A 20,419-nucleotide genomic window follows, 5' to 3' on the forward strand; every position below is an offset into this window, starting at 1 on the left:
GATTGAGGAACTGAGACCACTGGTGTTCTTTCAACTTTGCTTGTCTGGGATTATTTATTCCCTGACTTGTCTTGGTTCTAGCTAACCTCTTATATTGGAATTTTTCTTCTAACATCTTCTGTGGTACTACATTTGTAGATAGATGCTGCTTAAATTTGGTTTTATCATGGAGTATCTTATTTTCTCTGTCAATTGTGATTGAAAGTTTTGCTTGACATAGTAGTCTGGGCTGGCATCTGTGTTTCCTTAGAGTCTGTAGAACATCTGTCCAGGAGTTCTGGCTTTTAAAGTCATCACTAAGATGTCAGATGTTATCCTAATAGACCTGGTATATGTATATATGTATATATATGCATTACTTGGTCTTTTTTCCTTACAACTTTTAATATTCTTTATTCATTCTGTATGTTTAGTGCTTTGATTACTATGCACTGAGGAAAATTTCATTTCTGGCACAGTCCATTTGGTGTTCTGTATGCTTCTTGTACCTTGATAGGTATCTTCTTTAGGGTAGGGAAATTTTCTTTCATGGTTTTGTTCAAAATATTTCTTGTGCCTTTTTGTGAACACATATTGTCTGGGCTGTTATTAATTGTTATTATGTTGGTGTCTATATCTGGGATTGAGGAAGATTCTAAGTCTAGGCGTTGATATCTGGTGTTACCTTTGTTGGGTGGGCATTTTGGTTCTTGGTTTCTGTTTCCTCTTGGGTTATTAGGGTGTGTGGTGGCTGTGTGTTTTTGTCCTGATAGGTGTGGTCACTCTGTTCCAGTTAAAATGTTTCTGAGTATTGGGATCCAAGATTTAGAATGAGGCTGGGACTAGGGATGGGGCTGAAGGAAGTATTCTACCTGGATCTGCTTAATTAGTTCCCTGGAAATAGGAACAGCAAATGAGGGAGGCCACAGCAGAAGGTCTGCTATAGAGCTAGGGTTTGGACTTCAAGGAATAGAAGAAGTTAGGAAGATCTGCAATTAGCCCTACTTAATTCACATTCTTCTCTGGTCAGAGTGGCCCAGGAATTTACTGGGACTCTGCTTCCTTAGAAGTGAGGGCTGGGCTTAAACAATGAGGGGGCGGAGCTACTTTGGAAGGGGAGGACCTGTGAGATCCACAAGAGATGGATGTGGTGGGGAGGGAGACTTTGGCAGGGGCTCTGTTGCAGAGCTGGTTATGAGACTGGGTTAGGGGTTGGATTTGGAGGAGTAGCAGGAGAGGTGAAGCCCAGCAATCAGGCTACCTGCTTCCCTGGCTGGAATCCTTATTGCCTGTTTTTGAACCCTATGAAAATAGACCCTTACACTAACTACACATCTCTGTCCCCATTGCTATATAAAATTTAGTGACACTTTCAGTTTCTGTGTATTATGAATAGTGCTGGTATAAGTATTCTCAAACATGACTTCTAGATAAGCTATGCATACCTTGGGCCCTAAGAGAAATGCATAGACATTTTTCCAATATGATCTTGACAGAGTGTCCTCCCACTGAGGCATGGGACTTCCAGTTACTTCGCAGCACCACGGTTTCAACTGTTTTACATTTTAGCCACTGTCCTGCATGTGTTCTGAATGTAATATGGCTTCATTCTGTATGTCTCAGGAATAATGTTGGTTTGAGTAAAATACTTCCGTGGATATTAAAGTCACACAGGTAGTATGGAGATAAAATCGTAAGTATATTGATGATAATTAACTGACTAAAGCTGATACAGCTTTCATTAATGAAATTGTATTAAGAGAACACATTCCCCTGTAAGGTTGTTGTTCTGGTACATTTAATTCAGGGGAAACTGAAGGCAAATTGTGAATTTTGCTGGATGACATGAAGCTTTCCCAACTCGAGTATTCAAAGGCCACTATTAAGCTAGTTTCCCAGTGCTGAGCAGGGTGTAACAGAGGAATTAGGTAGAAGCCAGGGTTCTGGAAACCCTATATATATGATGAGGGCATGAAAATATTTGTGATCTTTAGGAAGTGACATGCTTTTAGGTGTGATAATCATAAATAATGAGAACAATTGCTAGCCTTCCAAGAGGGAATGAAATACTTCTTATGATGGTATAATTGCTATCAGAATTATTAAGGTAAACTAATTTTAAGACCTAATAATATTAGTTGTGAGTTTAAAACATTTGAATGTTTGAACTGAACTAATCATTTGCAGTAATAATTACAATCCCAATATCTACATGAATGCACAAACTATTTTGTGGGTAAGATGTTTCACATTCAACATGGACTCCTCTTGAAGACATAGAAATGGGGCAAACATTTATTGTTACTGGGCATGTGTGAAGAAATGGTGCCAATGCTCTCATTTTAATGTAATGTAACAGATTAAGCTAAACATCACTAGTAGTTGGAGTTGAGGAGATAGGTGAATGGATAATGTCCTGGCCATGCAAGTATGAGAACCACAGTACAGACCTCAAAACCCTCTTAGACTCCAAATGGAGGATGGTGAGTCACCTGTCATTCCAAAACATGAAAGGCAGGAACTAGGGACCTCTGGGGCAAGCTGGAACATCAGACCAGCAGAGTCTATGTGCACTGTGCTCAGCAAGACAGCCTGTGTCAGTAAATGAGGTAGAGAGTAATCAAGAAAATTATTGATGTCAATCTATCTTACTATTGCACATGGGTACATATGTACCAGCACATGCCTGTGCATGCACGCATGGGAGCACACACAAGACACATGAGAAAGAAAGAAGGTATTAGTATATTAGTTAAAATATAATCATTTTATGATATTTTACTGAGTTGCAATTACTTATTACAACTAAATTTTATCAGAGTATTCCTTTTAGAAGTAAATGTGATGATCAAGTGCAGTTTTGAGATGGTGTTTTACTACTCATTCCAGTCTGGCCATGATCTCGGGATATTTCTGACTTAGCTTCTGATGTTCTGAGTGTGACTACTATTGGTGGATCAAGTGTGTTGCTTTCATCTGCCCACCTCATGTTGTTTGCTATCACTAAAATAATAGAAATCCTCCATCACATTATGTTTTGATATATCCTAATGAGCCATTCAAAATCATTAGAAAGAATCATTTTTCTAATTTGTTTAACCATTTATCTAATTGGCTTAATACCTCTTTAACTAAATTATCTTAAAACGTTAGAGGGAAGTTTTGTAACTTCTAAATAGACTGGGTTCTAATTTCAGACCAAAAGTAATTCTAGTGCTAAAAATAAAAGGTCATGATGCAACAAGCTTCTGTTGAGTCAGTATTCATAGTGTGTGGTGTTCTTCATCTGTAGGTTGAAGAAAAAGTCCCAGTCGGTGGATATTACTGCTCCAGGGTTCAACCCTTTGGGTGGAGCAGGGAAGCAAGCAACACAAGCCAGCAAGCCCCCGGCACCCAAGACTCCCATCATTGAAGAAGAACAGAACAATTCAGCAAACACCCACAAGCATCCTTCCAGGAAAAGCGAACTGAAGAGGTTCTATACCATTGGTGAGTGCAAGGACTTTTTGCAAGTGAAATTGTGCCATGCGGACAGCTTTGTGAATAGAGGAGTTGCTTAGTTAGGTTAAATGATTCCTTGTTGGATAATTGTGTGTCTTTTTGATGGTTTATGTCAACATTTTCTTATACGGTCTAAACATGGAGAGGGAAGATGGAAAACTAAAATCTTTAACAAAGTTGGGTAAGAAAATGGGCTCAGTGGCCATCTATAATTGAACAGTATATTTTTTTCAGAATTTAACCTTATGCATTACTATTTTCATTTTAGCCATCCTCAGCCCACACTGTTCTTATATTTTGCTTTTGTTCTTTTCATTTTCCCTCTGGGCTTCTAAGTCTCTGACCCTGTTCTGTCAGGTTGTAAAAACAGTGGCTGATGTCAGCTTAGCGTGGCGCCATTATGAAGGGAGAAAGATATTGTATTCTGAGGAAGAACAAGTCACATTGGAGAGCTGTTTGGACTTCTTGCATTGCAAACTCTAGGGGTATAGACTCCAGAAGTACTCATATCAGAAAGCAGTAGGCTGTGAACAGGGTCTTGTAATTATTGGGCTCCTGTGTCCCCAGATAGAAGAGTGCTCAGGAATTTTGAACTTTGCTGGAGACTGTTACATAACGGAATTAAATACACTGAGCTGAAAAATTCTGTATACTTGCCTTTCCAGTAGGTCTTCGAATAAGTGATTTTTTTTTCACCAGTAACAGTTTGCAGCAGTTCAGGTAAATTTAAGATAAAAGGCTTTGTATGTGAGTACATGGCAGGCGGAACATTGTGAATATGACGTAGGAAGATGGCTACTTGGTCGTGCATGCTTCTTAATTGAGAGGAATTTGTTTATGTTTGACCAAATAGTGGGAGCTGGAGCTTAGTAAATCAAAATGCTATCAGGGAAGCTGAATATTTCTGTAACCTGTAACCCCACAACCTCAATATGGGGTGTTTGTCTGAAATGACAATATTTTTCTCAAGTATTTCAGACTTATTATATATTTATATATTCATACATACATTAAATATTTTATATTATACATAATAACTAAGAAAATAGGTTTCTAGTTCTAAAATCCAGGGCATGTTCTGGTTTCTTATGAGTCATTGCTTCCTCCAAACCTGATGAAATGCCTCATGTAGGCTGCGTGCTCTTTTGAAATTTGCCAGTTGAAGCTGCTTTCTGTTGTTTCCACTTCAAGTCCTCGTCCTTGGTCTTCTCAGAGCTTTCCTTGTTCTGATTGACGTTTTCAAGACTTTAAAAAATAGCAAACAGGTAAACAACGTAGTGTTCTAAGGGCTATCTATCATCAAAGACTTTTGATGGATGTAAGACAGTATAGCAGACAGGTGCATATTTCCACTTTCAAAACAATGTTAGCATAGTTAAAAAAAAAATGAATCAACCAGAAAATCCCACAAGGCATATGTCACAGCTTGTTTGCCGGGGTCCTTTGCTCCTGATGTTTGTCACATATTCAAACTTCTATACTTTTCTGATTTATGAACTGATTAGGAAGAGTAAGTGTTTTGCCTTCAGGAAATAGAACCTGTCTTATAAACTCCATATTCCATCCCAATAAGACAAAAAGGTTCAAATACTTATGAGCTTGACCATAGTGGATGAAAACCCCAAGACTATAGAAAAACAGCAGTCTAAACGTTAAATTCAAGGCAGAAAAGTAAGCTGTGGGTTATTTGTTTCTTACTTATTTATTTATTGTGTGTGTGCATGCTTGTGCACACATTTATAGGATGTGCTTACCTGTATGTGCACAAGCTTCTGTATGTGTGTATTGGGTGCATTTGCCTGTGTGTACATGCTTGTACATATGTGTATTGGATGTATTTAGTTATGTGTGTATATGCTTATGCATGTGTGTATTGGCTGTACTTACCTGTATGTGTACATGCTTGCCCATGTATATGTTGAGTACCTGTGTGTGTACATGAAAATTCAGAGGTTGACTTCAAGTATTTTCTTTATTATTCTCCATCTCACTTTATGAAAAAAGATATCACCAAGACTGTTTTGTCTACCCTACTAAGCACCAGTATTATAAGCATATCCTACCACATCTGATTTTTGTGTAGGATCTGGGTATCTAAGCTCTCATGCTTGCACTGAAAGCACCTCACCCCCTGAGCCATCTTCCTAGCCTCATGGAAAATTTTTAATTAATGAATTTGCAACGGTTTGATTTATTATCGGTATCAAAAACATGTTTAATTACTGTGTTAAAAGAGTTGTTTGGATTCTCAGCTCTAATTTGTCTATACAATCTCTCTTCTAATTTGGCTCTCAAAACATTATTTTTAAGGCTAAAATATATCAACTATGTAACTGAAAGTTCATTCCATAAAACCAATCTATTTCAGTATCCCTTCATTTAAAAAATACTGTTAGTAGAAGACAACAGCATTTTTAAAACTCCATGTTGTTACAATTCTCTTCAGGAATAGAGCAGAAAGAATGAATATATACTTAAAGGGGATTTATTAGAATGATTTACAGGCTGTGGTCCAGCTAGTCCAACAATGGCTATCTACTGATAGAAAGTCTAAGATTCCAGTAGTTGTTCAGTCAGCGCATGTGAGTGTCTCAGCTGGTCTTCATATACCCCAAAATCCCAAAGAAGTGGGCTCTCATGCCAGGCAGGGAATGGACTCTCCAGTGTGAGCCACTGGCATTGGAAGGTGTAGCCCAGATTTAAGATGGAACTTCCTCCCTCAAAGGATTTAGTGTGGGTCTTCACATTTCTATAGATTCAATCAAGGGAAATCCCTCACAGGTGTACCCAGTCACTTGGCTTTTAGCTAATTATAGACAGAGTGGGGTTGACAACCATGACTAGCCATCACACAATCGACTAGTAATTTCATATTCTAGAATAATCCCCTATGTCCTATCTCAAGTCATCCTCAGAACAATCCTGCTATATTCTGTTTTTACAGATGAGGAATCATGTCTAAAAGATGCAAAAAAGTAGCCATGAGACATAGATGACAGGCTCTGCAGAAAAAAATTCATTTAGTATTTTCTCACTGAAGAGGAAAATCACAGAACAGGAGGCCAGCCATTCCTCACAGGGGTTAACAGAGATATTCTATGGGTGACATACTGAAGTGATATTTCTATGGGTGACATAGTGTCATAAATAACGTTATGGAAAGAAACTGTGAAATTCAACCTATAGGCCAGCCAGCCAATATTTTCTTTATTTGAAGGGTACCTTTCACTGTTTCCATTCAGGGTTTGTACAACTGAAAATCCCAGGGATCCCTCTGGTGGCACAGTGCAGTACTACAACTAAGTTGATCTATGGTCCTCTACAGTTCTTTACAGTCACTCTATTTGAATCAAGCTAGAAGAATTTTTTATTTTACCAAGAGATAGAACAATTTGAAAGGCCTCTTTAGGTTAATGAGAGATGTAAGTAGCTTTTTTAGAAATTGATTTTTTTACCTCAGTTATCTTTCACAAATTTCTGTATAGCATCTATTTCCTACTGAGAGAACCTTAAGAAATCGATGATGTCCTCTGCACACATGACTGCCTTCTGTCCTTCATTAATCTTAATAGAAGGGTGTTCATTAAATGTAGCATCATATCAAAAATTAAGAGCACGTGAACTCACCTTTATGGAATGATCAGTCTTTGAATAGGTATAATGAAATTTCACTTACTTAGAACAAGTAGGGGGAAAGCTACCCTGTTTATATGAAGCCTGAAACTTCATTTGAACCTTTTTAAATTAAAAAGAAGTCACTTAGATGAGGTAAGAGAGTTTTCTGTTGGCCTTGGCCACCAATGGTAATCCTCAACTAGTGATTTGGCTCTGACTTTTTCAACTGAGGCATGGACAGTTTGACAGAATGAGTGTCAGCAGTCTTTATGACACACTTGAGATTTTGTTCAGGGTGTCATGAGGCTGAAGTGAGCACATTAGCTAGGCTGGGTGCTTGTATGGCTTTGATTAGGGATGGAGATATCTTTAAGCTGTTGGGACCATGATACCTTTAAGCTCCTTCCGGTAGGTTTGATTCAAATACATGCTACTCTGCTCCAATGTTCCCTGCTGGTTTCCAGTCAGAGTCCACTCTTAGCTCTGAGATGCCACTTGCCTACTTTACCATGTAAATTCCTCTGTCTCTGAGACTGGTTATTCTGTGTACATTTCCCAGCCTTTCCAATCTTCCTCTTGCATAGGCAACTAAGAACATTCCCTGCTCTTAAAGGACACCTGAAAGAAGTCTATCCATCCCCCACTCCCACCCCACTGCCCCATCTGCAGTTTTCCTGTCCACATGACTTCCTTATAGAAGGGACTAAGCCCATCCCATTCCCAGTAACAAGCACCAAGGAGGTAGGATGCAGAGGGAAAGGCATCTGGAGACTTGCCTTAGAGTCCTTCTGACAAATTTTACACACCTCTATTGAACTCACACTCAAATATCAGCACAGCTCTAACAAAGATATCTGAAAATACTACCTATATTATCATTTTTATGTTCTTATTCTATCCTATTTTGTTTTTTCAAATAAAATCTCAATTCACAAAATTGATTTTGTAGTCTGTTATTGACTGATTTGAGTCCCAAAGTTTGGACAGTATCAGTGGACTGGTGAGAGAATCTCCAATGTCTAAAATTACTCTTTTTTAAAATTATAATTGTTAATTAGAACTAGAATAAAAAAGAAAAGTATCACCTAAGTAGACTCGCTTTAATGGGTAAACAGATGAAAAAAATAGACTGTTTTCCTGCTTTAACTTTTGTTTGTGTTCAACAATATTCCAAAGTTTAACAGTGTATATTCAACAAATAAATTCTTTGAAGCCATAGCCTCTACTTTAAGAATGTGAAACAAACTGTAAACTCAGTGGTAATTCTACATTGATTCTACTACTCTTAGTTCAGAGAATCATATGTACAGACTTCAGAGGTTTTGTTTTGTTTCAGATTTGGAATAAAGGTAGTGAAGAAAGCTGCACATAATCAATCCAAAACTCAGTTATCCCTCTCTCTAGGGCTAGGGTCCCGCTCTGATGTATTCGCTCCTTGTTGATAAAGAACCCACATCATTGTTAGTTTCTTTCGCTGTTGTTTAAAGGGTCCAGTGTCTTTTCCACACTTGCGATATTCACTTCACAGTCAGGTCTTGGGCAGATATGTCTGAGATTGGTCATTTAGTGAGACACAAACACTGATTGGTCCTGACCAGTGCATGCTGTGTGAGAGCTGTACCAGAGATATCTCCCAGGATACAGCTAAAGTGAGACCCAGCCTGGCTTTCTCCTGATTCACATGGTCATCTCTGGGAAACCAGTCATCTATGGCCGGTTTCAGTGTACAGTGGGGAGTCAAACACAAGGCAGAGCCAAGTTTTCTTGAGGAAGAAGTGGACAGAGGAGACTGGCTTAGAGTGCTGTGGAGTTTCGAAGATGCAGAAATTAGATGCAGAGATTCTTTCCTGGTTCCTCAAACACACAGCCTAGCACCACACTCCTCTTTAATTACCTGGTGCTAGGTCCTCTTTAATTACTCCACCATAATTACCTGGTGCCCTTACCTTCCTGTTTTGTCATAACTGCCCCTGTACTTGGCCTCAGTCACTATGAGAAGAGAGTGTACAGTGCACATCTTTAAGGGCCAAATCCAAGTCGGCATGGGCTAGGGGAAGTCGGAACACCTTTCCAGGTGACTCTTGCCCTTCTCAACAGAGAGGAGGAAGTGGAAGTTAGTCATAATAGTACAAACAGCTTGGGAAGCACCATGGAGTTAAAGGACAAGGAAAGGAAAAAATGATGAAGATGTTAGACCCATATAAATAGCCCGAGGAGCAGAGTCCTCTACCATAGCTTATATTGTGTAAACACCACCTGCAAGCTCCCAGAGGAGGAAGGGGCATCTTCATAGACCCCAGCTCCTCTGTCCATGGGTTTTTCAAATAGGTCATGTTAGGAGAATCCTTAGCTGTCATATGTTGAATTTGTGCCTCTGAACTTCCTTCAGTCGAGATCCTGCCGTGCTCTGCCTTGCAGTGTAGGACAGGCAGACTACCAACAGCTTAGTATCAGCAATTTCTTCCCATGGATCAGCCTTTGCCTTCTATCCTAAACTAATCTCTGATCCTCTGATACCTGACCCTGAAGAGGAAAATTCTCTCCCCCTAGAAGAGAAAGGTCTTAGAACACTTAGGCACCCCTCCAGATGGCAGAGGCTAATTAACATTCCTCAGACCACAGCGGGTGGGGACTGACCTTGGGGGGAGGGGCGCAGAACACATGGACAATGGACTCATTGGCCACACAGTGACAAGGGGGGTCCTTGCTGCCTCATTTCCTGAAGACCAATCAGTTTAAAAAGTCATACTGTTCTGCCAATCACATTGTGCCTAATGTCTGCTGCCCTAAGGACTGCATAAAAGCTCACTGAACGAACTCTTCTTTTGGGATGCAGGATGGTCCCAGCATGCTGGAACATTAAAAATTCCTCTTGCTTTTTGCAGCGATTCTTGTCTCCACATGGTTCACTCAGGGGGTCTCCAGTAAACTAAGGCTCTGCTCGCTCGCTAGAGTCTTACAATCCTGGTTAGATACCACCTATGATCAATCATTTAAAGTTCCTTCTATTCAGCCTTTCCAGTTACAGTCAGAAAAATTGATTCTGGGATAATCTGGGGAATGTATACAAATATCAAACTCTTCTATTTATTTCTGTTCTCTAATGAATCTATTTATTTATTAATTCAGTAAAAAAAAAAAAATGACCAAAAGCCTGTTGCTGGGAATGTCCAAGGAAACAAGACCAAATTCACTGCTGTGTATTCCTAGTCAAGCAAGGCAGATGAGCAATGAATATATGATCAGATCTTAACACATAGTCAAGGAATGGTAGTTTTTAAGAACAGTGAAGCAGGTTAATGGAGAATGGTAACCAGTTATTCATGAAAATGTGTTTAAATATTACACAGTTGTTATTGACAGTCTGGTAGATACATTATCTCATTTCTCACTGAGAAGTCTATGACCTAACTGGAATTAGTAATAATGAATTCTCTCAACATTGGTCTTTTATTTTCTTTCCAATAGAATTAATTTATATTTTAAAAAAAAACTGATGAATTAGTAGTTGTAACATGAAGAAGGAGAAAGAAAAAAGATTGAATGGCAACTGAAGGACCTACAAGCTCCCAGTATTGTTTCCAATCAAAGATGCGTGGGTGTTCTTCATTTCTAATAGCCAACAACCAGCCTAGGTTGGAGAGGGGTTCTGAGAGAAGGGATGTCTAGCAGTGGGGAAAAGAAAAGACTTGAAGTCAAATCATGGGTCCCAGATGGTAGCCTAGGTTCTGCTAAGATGACTTTCTAAACTCTCTCTAACTCTCTCTCTCTCTCTCTCTCTCTCTCTCTCTCTCTCTCTCTCTCTCTCTCTCTGTGTGTGTGTGTGTGTTTTCACAAAAGCAGTCAGATTAATGAAGAAGAACTTGATCTCCCAGATTAATGTTTAAGTCAGACCTCACTCCTCCTAGCTAAATGACCATAAATAGGGTAGTTAGGGCCTGAAAGCTCAGTGTCTTTAGTTGAAAAAGGAAATAAATCTGATACTTACTAAAAGGGTTGCTTTGCGATATAAATGAAATACTATGTATGAAGTGCTAATAATAGTCCCTGGAACTTAAACAAACTCAATAAAGGTTAGTGAACTTGTTACATGCATAATAGAGTTACCATGGCTTTGCCCACATGATCCAAACTATATTGTAAGACTCTGGCGAGCTTAGCTTACCAGGGACCCCTGAGTAAACCACACAGAGCCAGGAATTGATCCAAAAAGCAAGAGGAATTTATTGTTCCAATGTGTTGGGGTTGTCCTGCACCTGAAGGAGAGGTGGCAATCCCAGGCAGCCTGTTTGGCCAGTTTTTATACAGTTTTTAGGGCAACAGCCAATGTGAATGGCAGAACAGTGGGACTTTTTAAACTGGTTGGTCTTTAGGGAATAAAGTGGCAAGGATCTCCCTTGTCTGTAGGTGGCCAGGGTTGGTCCGTCCTTCAGAATGTGTCTGTGTACTCTGGGTTCCCTCCCCTGTGGTCTGCAGAATGTTAATCAGCCTCTCCTTTCCGGGGGAGCAAGTGTTCCCTGACCTTTCCAAAGTTCTTGAGCTGACCTCTTCACTATCTTGATCTGTGCAGAGTTTGTCCATTTTTTTCCTGTTAAAAATCATGCAGTGTCTCTCATTCCTATCCAGATGAAGTTGATACTCTATAAAACTTCCTTGTCCTGGCTCTGCCTACTTTGCATCTTCATTACAGATCCCGGCCCTGCAATCCAGGCATGTCAAATACTTTATAGTATAGCATCCCCCAAATGCCATTATGTTATAAGTATTGTGGGGCTTCTGTTCAATATCCTCTAGCTAGCTTCTACTATTTTCTTCTTTTTTATCTTCCGAACAACATTTTTAGGGTTCAGGAAGAAAGACCCCAGACTCAAATACAAGAACAAAGAGCATTTATTCTGCATAAACAGCCAGCATACTAGGGTCACCTCCACATCTGGCAATGACCCCAGACAAAGGCATGCAGGCCTCTTTATAGAGAACTGGGGGAACTCTGTAGAAGGATTAAGTAATCTCTAATGTGATTCGTAGGGGCCAAATCCCTGATATTAATATAATTTTGATTGGCTACTATATTAGGGTTAGGTAATCTAAAACCTCATTGGTGGGTGCTAGGATGTCCTAATTAGACTGCATTCCTGCGTCATGAATGATTAAGTACCAGATGTGCTGCCCAGCACAGACAGCCTATCCTGAGATAAAGTGCCTCCCATTCATATGGTCATCTTCAGGCTGTTCCTCTGGTGGGGGATTTTATTGTCTTGTTCCTGTGCTTTGCAGTCTGCTGCTGGAGCAAGTGGCTTATGGCCTAGTTTCTGAGTGGAGACAAAATGGAATGAATAGACCCCTTCTCTTTAAGGATTTAGCCTAAACTTTCCATATACCTGATGTTCTTTTTGAAAGGCTGATTAACATGAACAGATTTCAAAGCATTTAACAGACACTGTCAGTATGCAAAGAAATTAGTGTATATTCTTTTAATAAATTATATCATCTTTGCTATAGACCATTCTACAGGGTTACATCCCTAAGAGTTGAATAGCTTATTCATGATGCAGTGGTTTGAATATGCTTGGCCCATGGGAAGTGCCACTATTAGGAGGTGTGGCATGTTGAAGGAAGTGTGTCAATGTGTAGGCGGGCTCTGAGGGCAACTAGTACTCAAGCTCTGCCCAGTATAGAAGAGAGTCTCCTTATGAATGACTTTGGATCAAGATGTAGAACTCTTGGTTCTTCCAGCACCGAGTCTTCCTGTGTGTTGCCATGCTTGCCACCGTGATGATAAGGGACTGAATCTCTGAAACTTGTAAGCAAGCCTAAATGAAATGTTTTCCATTATAAGAGTTGCCTTGGTCATGGTGTCTCTTCACAGCAATGAAACCCTACCTAATGCAGAAGGAAGTTGGTACTGGGGACTGAAGTAGCTGTGGTAAAACTGACCATTCTTTTGTTTGGAGAAATGTGGATTTGGGGACTTTGAAAAATAATTAAATGCTTCAAGTGAGGCCTAATAGGCCATACTGGTAAAAGCATGGAAGACAGTGGTGCTGAGGGTGGTTTGAATTGTTGGGGCCTGACTCTAGAAGTTTCAAAAGAGAAGAATTTTAGTATGTGGCCTAGAGACTGTTCTTTTGATATTTTGGTGAAGGATGTGGCTGCTTTATCCTCTTGTCTGAAGAATCTACCTGAGGCTAAAGTGAAGAGATTCAAATTAATTGCATTGACAAAGGAAGTCTCAAAACAAGCAAGCTTAGACTCTATCTGTAGGTCACTTTTATAAGGAGAGGAAAAATACAAAATACATACTTTAAAGATTAAAGGGGTAGCAGGAAGTGAAAAAGAGCTAAACCCTGTTTTCAAGGATATTAAGTGGAATTAAGGGAGTGGTAACCTCAGGGCAAGATCCCAGCCAGCTAAGCTTATTGCTTATGTATTTGAGATTAAACAAGGAATAATTATACCATGTTAGGCATTACTATGACCTGGTTATTGTTTTCATTTGGACATAAAAAGATATGATTATGTGTTAAGTTGAAAAGGGATAGATTGCGATGGTATAGTTCGTTGTCAAGTTGACTATATCTGAATAGAACTATGTAGAGGGAGGTATTAGAAAATGCAGTGTGTCCTGCTAGCTCTGGTCCTGGCCAACATGTTCCCACTATAACTTCTTGCACTAATGGCGGCCTCGGCTGGTCAGGAGTGCTGGCCCAGGACCCACAAGATGTGGACTCCATGGCTCTAAGCATGGCCTTTGGGCAAACTCTGCCCCCCTCATAGTGCTTGGCTCAACCCCAGACCATAACCACCATCCTTGAGGTACCTGGTAGAAAGGAGACTGTTAATGCTTAAAGATTAACCAATGGATTTATATATTAGCAAATACTCAATACAAAACATGCCCACACAATTAGGACTGTTAACCCAATTGCCTAACCTTGAATGAATAACTACCTTAGACTGGTACAGCCATGCAGACATCCCTGGATATCTTCTCTCCTCTCTCCTCCTTCTTCTCCCTCATTCCTTGCTCCTCCAAACTCCTAGCTCCACTGACCTCTTCTATTGCCCAATCACTGGCTCTAGACTTTATTTTACAAATTTAAGTGAGCAGAAGGTTGACAAAGTCACCTGTATACTGATTCTGCAGCCCCTCCCTAGAAAGTGGAATTAGCATTAAAATACAAGACCGGGATATCGACAACAGAACTACAATCCAGAACTTATAAAGATCTTGTAAAAAGGTGAAGAAAGGCTTAGGCCTAGGTGTAGTGGTACTCATCTTTAATCCTGGCATTTAGGAGACAGAGGCATGCAGATCTCTGAGTTCAACATCTGTCTACAGAGCATGTTCCAGGACAGCCAACTACAGGCAGTGAAGGAGTTAGAAAACAGAAAGCTGATCTGATCATGATATAATAGAAATGGGGCAAGGGAGGGCATATTAAATCTCTAGCAAGCAGCACAACATGGCAGCTTCAGCCATGTGGCACTGGCTTTAGAGTCAAAAATCGAAAGAGCTACTGAGACAATTGATGCTGGTTAGCTGGAGCTAAGAATTAACAGTGATTAAGAAGAGACCAGTGTGACTAGGGGAAATCTTCTGGGAATTATTTTCTAAGAGCACAGAGAAGCTATGTTCCAGATGTGGTCAAGATTGTACCTCATTCTAACAGCTTGGTAATATGTAACAATAACCCAGGTGATACTGGTTTTGAAGGCATAGAGGGGTTGTGTAGACCAGCTGGGGCTTGGCACTGTGAGTGCCCAGGAAACGCCATTGGTGAAGGTACAGCTTCAGTTCAGCTTACATTCAGGACTCATGCAAAGAAGTTGAGGCTTGGTATCATAAAGATAGCCTGTGAGAGGCTATTGGTGAAGCCAAGTTCCAGAAAAAGTCCCCAGTTTATTGGAGATGCTGGTACCATGGGATGGCCACCAAGAATAGCAGCAGCTGTAGAGTAAAGTCAACCAGAACCTAAAGTACTACAGAGGGCAGAGCTGGACCCAAATCCTTTGGAGAATTCCAGAAGACCATGGGTGGATTCCATACAATGGAACAAAAAAGCTGTGAAGTTGAAGTTTCCTAAGATGGTAGAGATGCCAGCATCTACCATCTATCTAGAGATCTAGAGAGAGACCTAGTGATTAATGAGCCCATACATCTCCAATTAAAGTGTCATTAATTTTTCTTCATTCCTTTTCATTTCCTCTGATTTTGTCCTCTCTCTCTCTCTCTCTCTCTCTCTCTCTCCACACACACACACACACACACACACACACACACACATACACACACACATTTCACATTCCTTCTGCTGTTCTTCTATTCTTCTCTCCTTCCTTTCCTTCATTATTTGTGTTTAAATGAGATGGCATTTGTGAAATCATGGCTTAGTACATTGGTTGAGTAGTTGATATTTTATAAGTCTACCTTATAAAATTCAGTCTACCTTATTTGCCAAATATTATCAGGAAATGACCCCGAAAGTATCCCTTTTTGGAGTTTTGCCAAAGTGGTAAGTCTCAAACTTGTCCCTTTTCCTGCCTTCGGGTTAGAAAACTGTCAACAGTCCCTACATAATGAAGCCCAGTCAAATGCAAATGTTTGCCTCACTCTCCATAATCAGTTTATACACTGAAAAAAAGGACTGCAGAATTGTGAGCTCCAGGGAACTCATCTCAGTGGTTGGTGAAATTAAAACTGTAATAACTATCTTTGAAACCCTAAAAAGAGAACATCAAGACACATATTTATCTGCTTTTTAATTGCAGTAGAGCAGATATTTAAACATACCATCCCATTCTTGGTATGCTTCTGATTTTAAAGCCAGACATTTTAATTATAGAATAAAAAAGTTCAACTCTAATTAAAAAATACTGTAACAGGAAGTTTAAAAAAAAGCTAATATTGCTGGAGGTGACACATATCATAGCTTGAAAATAGGACCCCGTCAACTGGAACTTTGTCTCCAGGCAAGAAGATTCTTCATGTAAGAGATTGAAGTCCCTGTGAGTTAGTCAGTAGAACCATCTTGGCAGGCAGGTCACCATCTCATAGAACAGAAACTGTAACAGATAACTGTTCTGAGGGCTCCAATTAAATTATGTTGCTGAGAAAAATGACTTTGTTTTTAGCTGATGTTGATTCTGACAGTTTGATGACTTTTTATGTTTTATAGGTCACAGGAAAGTTAGAGGAAATTATTTCATGGCTGAAGTTATTTGTCATCCATGGAAGCTAGAATTCCCTGAAAAGACCTGAGGTTTTCATATATTTCAGAGGAAATATATATATATATACATGTGTGTGTGTGTATATATATATATACACACACACGCGCGTGTGTATGTATGTGTGTAAAAGTACTCAAGTCAAGTGTTTAAGATGGTGGAACTTGACGATATAACGGATATAAGCGGTGGTGGTGGTGGTGGTGGTGGTGGTGGTTCATTTATAGAATACACAGACCTAAGCATCAATATAGATTTAGGGACAGTTAGGTGGTCAGTGCTTGTCTGTCATGAGAAAATAAAGTGGTGTTGGAAGATACTGAGAATGAATACCAGCTCTGAATGGCAGTCTGTTAGGAACATGCTTTCTTTCTGGTCAGAACAGAATCCACCTCTGGCCTTGGGTAAAGAGACAATATTCCTATCTACTCTGAAGATTAGAATATTACCCACTAGAGTTAGCTTCCTTAACAGTTAATCCATGGAGTTTGTCTATCACCAGGCCATGAGACCATCCCTCAGGAAGGCAGGTTCACCTAAAGTCATGCTAATTATCCTTTCCAGAAACTCGAACCAAAAATCCAGCCCCTTACTGAGCTTTAGTCTTGAAACACCATACCTGCCTGCTTTTCTGAATTATTCAAATAGTGTAATTTTTCCTTTTTCTCTTGGATTTTGTCCAAAGTCTAGGCATGCTTGCCTGGATACTCCGGGCTTTCTCTCTCTGTTTCTTCAGTGCTTCAGGCATCCAGCTACATACCTGCTCCAAAGGTACTTGCTGACTTCCATTACCCATTGTTCTGTGAATCGCTAATAAAACTGTCCTGAAGCTTCCTTCTCCAAACATTTCTAAATTCGATTATTAATGAGACTATGAACCCAAAGAGAGAAGCTTGATTTTCATAGTAATGTTGGGAGTACTTGATTGGGCTTTTAAGTCATTTTTATTTAGCCTAGTTAAAGTCATGAAGTCAAAGAAAAACCACACGAAAAGGACACATTTAAACTCTAGAATGAATATGAGAGCTTTATTTCAAGGGAAATCAGATTTTAAAAAGCTGAACATATATGTAACTTCAGTAGTTAAATTTTCCTGAGTAGCAGAAAGTACTCTAAAGAGAATGAAAAGTGGTGATTTGATATCTGCAGATCAGTAATACTTGTGGTACGGTTTGTGAGCTTGCCAGCTCTGATTTCATGTGGCTAGCACCATGTTTTGTCAATTTGCGTCTTTCATTTTTGCCCTGATTCTGTTATTGTACTCTGTCAGAAGCAATCAAGTCAGGATCAAGAAACACAGCTTAATCATAGCTGTGATAAATGGATTAAAGAACGTCAATAACCCTGAGGTTTCTGTCAGCAAATTGTAGTGCCTTTTTATTTAAGTTGGAACATAATAGTCTTATCACTTATTAAAAACAAATTATACCTGTCAACTTATGTAATGATTTCTAACTGCCTAATTAGGCCTATGTTGGTTTAAACTGTACAATAATTAAAATGGCATTGTTCATGGTTGAAAAATAATTGTGATTATGTTTGAAATTTGCCAAGTCCCTCACTGAAGTAAGGGTTTCAAGACCATCAGTCATCAAAATGTGTCCACCCCGCCCACAGCAATACCATGGCTGTTCCTTTCTACTGAACTATGATTATGGCTTTGGAAGAAAAGTTTATTATTCTGAACATTTAAGAATAGAAATTATGGTAATTTGGGGCAGTGAAATATTTCCAAATTTTCCTAGTATTTCTATTTGTAATGGTTGGTTTAACATGTCAACTTGACACAGACTTTGAATGAAGAACTGTCTAGACCAGGTTGGCCTGTGGGTATATCTTTTGGAAACTGTTTTGATTTCATTAAGTGAGGTGAAATGAATTTACCAGTATGGGTAATTACATTTTCTGGGTTTGTGTAACAACCTGTTTGGTCAGTCAGCAGGGTCTCCAGCGCAGGAGTGAGGATGCACGCTTCCAATTCCCGCTGTGTCCTTCACTGTACCCCGCTTACTGGAGCTCCAACGTTGAGGCGCCACTTTGTAGCAACCCGAGCTGCCTCACGTTCTGGGGGCCATTTTGTAACCGCCCGTTCTGCTGCTCCGGTCCGAGGGTCAGGGCCTAGCAAGAGAGAGAGTGGGGACGGAGACGCGAAGAATGGAGACAAGACAGGGAGTCTGATCAAGTCTCGTTTATTGGAAGGAAATCCTGGGTATTTATACCCTTTACCACGTGCCTTGCCCTCGTGGACAAGCACAGCTGAAGGCACTACGTCATGTGCCTTGCAGTATGGATATCACGTGCGCCTAGCTAGCAGTGAGGAGACCACGTGCACCTAGCTAGCAGTGAGGAGACCACGTGCACCTAGCAGCACGTGCACCTAGCTAGCAGTGAGGAGACCACGTGCGCTCAGCAGCGTGGATATCACGTGCGCCTTGCAGCTGGTGGCACTAAACAGCAAAACAAGATATGTGAGAAAAACAAGATGTTTATCAGAGTGTGCTCAGCTGTTGTGACTGTAGAAAACAAGTCTCTTGTCAGGGTATATGGCCTGAGATGGCTGCATAGATGATAGCCACTTTCAGCTAGGAGTTGGCTCCCAACAGGTTTGGATCCTGAACTGTGTCCATGTATGAGTGGACTGAGAACAAGGAGCCCACATGCATTCATTTCTCTCTTTTGTTGACTGTGGATATGCGATGATTAGATGTTTGAAGTTTCTACCTTGCCTACATGAGTGTGTGTGGAAATATACTTCCATATATTCAAGAAATACCATGTATCTTGTTTAGAATAGTATTCCTAAAAATATTTTAAAAAACAGTGTGCTTTATACAAGATAATTGTGCATCAATATGGAAGCAAAAAGATAAGCAGCCTCACCCAACTGCAATTCTGGATCCCTATATGTTAGGCACATCTTGGGCATTTACTTTGTTGCTTAAATTTTAATACCTATTGGTAAGGATGTCATTGGTTTCCTTTCATAGTTTGTTGATCTATAATGGGCAAAAGACATTTCTGTTACTTTATTGGACAAAATCAAAATTGGATAAAATATCATAAGTGCCCTCAGAGAGTTGAGCTTTGTGATTGAATTTAGAGCATCTCACAAATCACTACAAAACACATTCCTCTGCAATTAGGTAGTTTGGGTCTTGGGGTCTTTGCAAGTGTTATTTCAATAGAATCAAGAGCATCACAATAATATGCATTCTAAAAGCAGGGTACCTGGTATGCTATTTAGAACGAGGAACTTATTCCAGCACATTTCAGATAACTCCCTCAAGCTAGGCGATGACACATGCTTGTGTTCTTGTACTTGCAAGGCTGAGCAAGAAGGACTGTGAATTCTTGGTATCATAAGATACTATCTTGGAAAAAAATAATAATTAAAAAGCTTTCATATTCCATCCCACAGCCAAAACTTCGACCCATAATTGTTCCTGTTTGAAAGAATTACAGGGATGGAAATAGAGAGGAGCCTGAGGGAAAGAAGATCCAGTGACAGGCCCAAAGTGGGATCCAGCTCAAGGGGAGATCCCAAGGCCTGAAGCTACTACTAAGGCTATGGAGCATGCTCAGAAAAAGGGACCTATCATGTCTGCCCTCCAAAAGACCCAACAAGCAGCTGAGTCAGATGCACATATTTGCACCCAACAATGGACAGAAGCTGCTGAGCCCTGTGGTTGAATTAGGCTGAAAGAAGCTGTGAAGGAGGGCAACCCTGTAGGAAGACCAGCAGTCTCAATTAATCTGGACTCCCGAGATTTCTCAAACACTGGACCACCAAAAAGGCAGCATATACCAGATGATATGAGGCCCCCAACACATACACATCAGAGGACTGCTGGCTCTGTGTTCAAATCAGAAATGATGCACCTAACCCTCAAGAGACTGGAGGCCCCAGAGAGTTTAGAGGTCAAGTGGGGTGGGGGTAGTGGGTGGGAACAGCCTTGTGGAGACAGGGGGTGGATTGGAGGTATGGAACGTGGAACAGTCAGAGGAGGCGTGGACATAATCCGGAATGGAAAGAAAAAAAGAAAGAAAGAAAGAAAGAAAGAAAGAAAGAAAGAAAGAAAGAAAGAAAGAAAGA

At 40.1% G+C, this 20,419-nt stretch overlaps 1 protein-coding gene across 1 annotated transcript in view; it reads left to right on the plus strand.

Annotated features, from left to right (window-relative positions):
* The window catches only part of Oxr1 (oxidation resistance 1), a 406,935-nt gene that overhangs the window by 190,097 nt on the left and 196,419 nt on the right, over nt 1-20,419 (plus strand). Inside the window, exon 3 of the mRNA XM_028765635.1 lies at nt 3,272-3,468. Within this exon, the coding sequence (XP_028621468.1) occupies nt 3,272-3,468 (197 nt within the window). The remainder of the gene's footprint in view (nt 1-3,271; nt 3,469-20,419) is intronic.

Source organism: Grammomys surdaster, unplaced genomic scaffold, assembly GCF_004785775.1.
Source record: "Grammomys surdaster isolate TR1022 unplaced genomic scaffold, NIH_TR_1.0 63, whole genome shotgun sequence".
NCBI lineage: Eukaryota > Metazoa > Chordata > Mammalia > Rodentia > Muridae > Grammomys > Grammomys surdaster.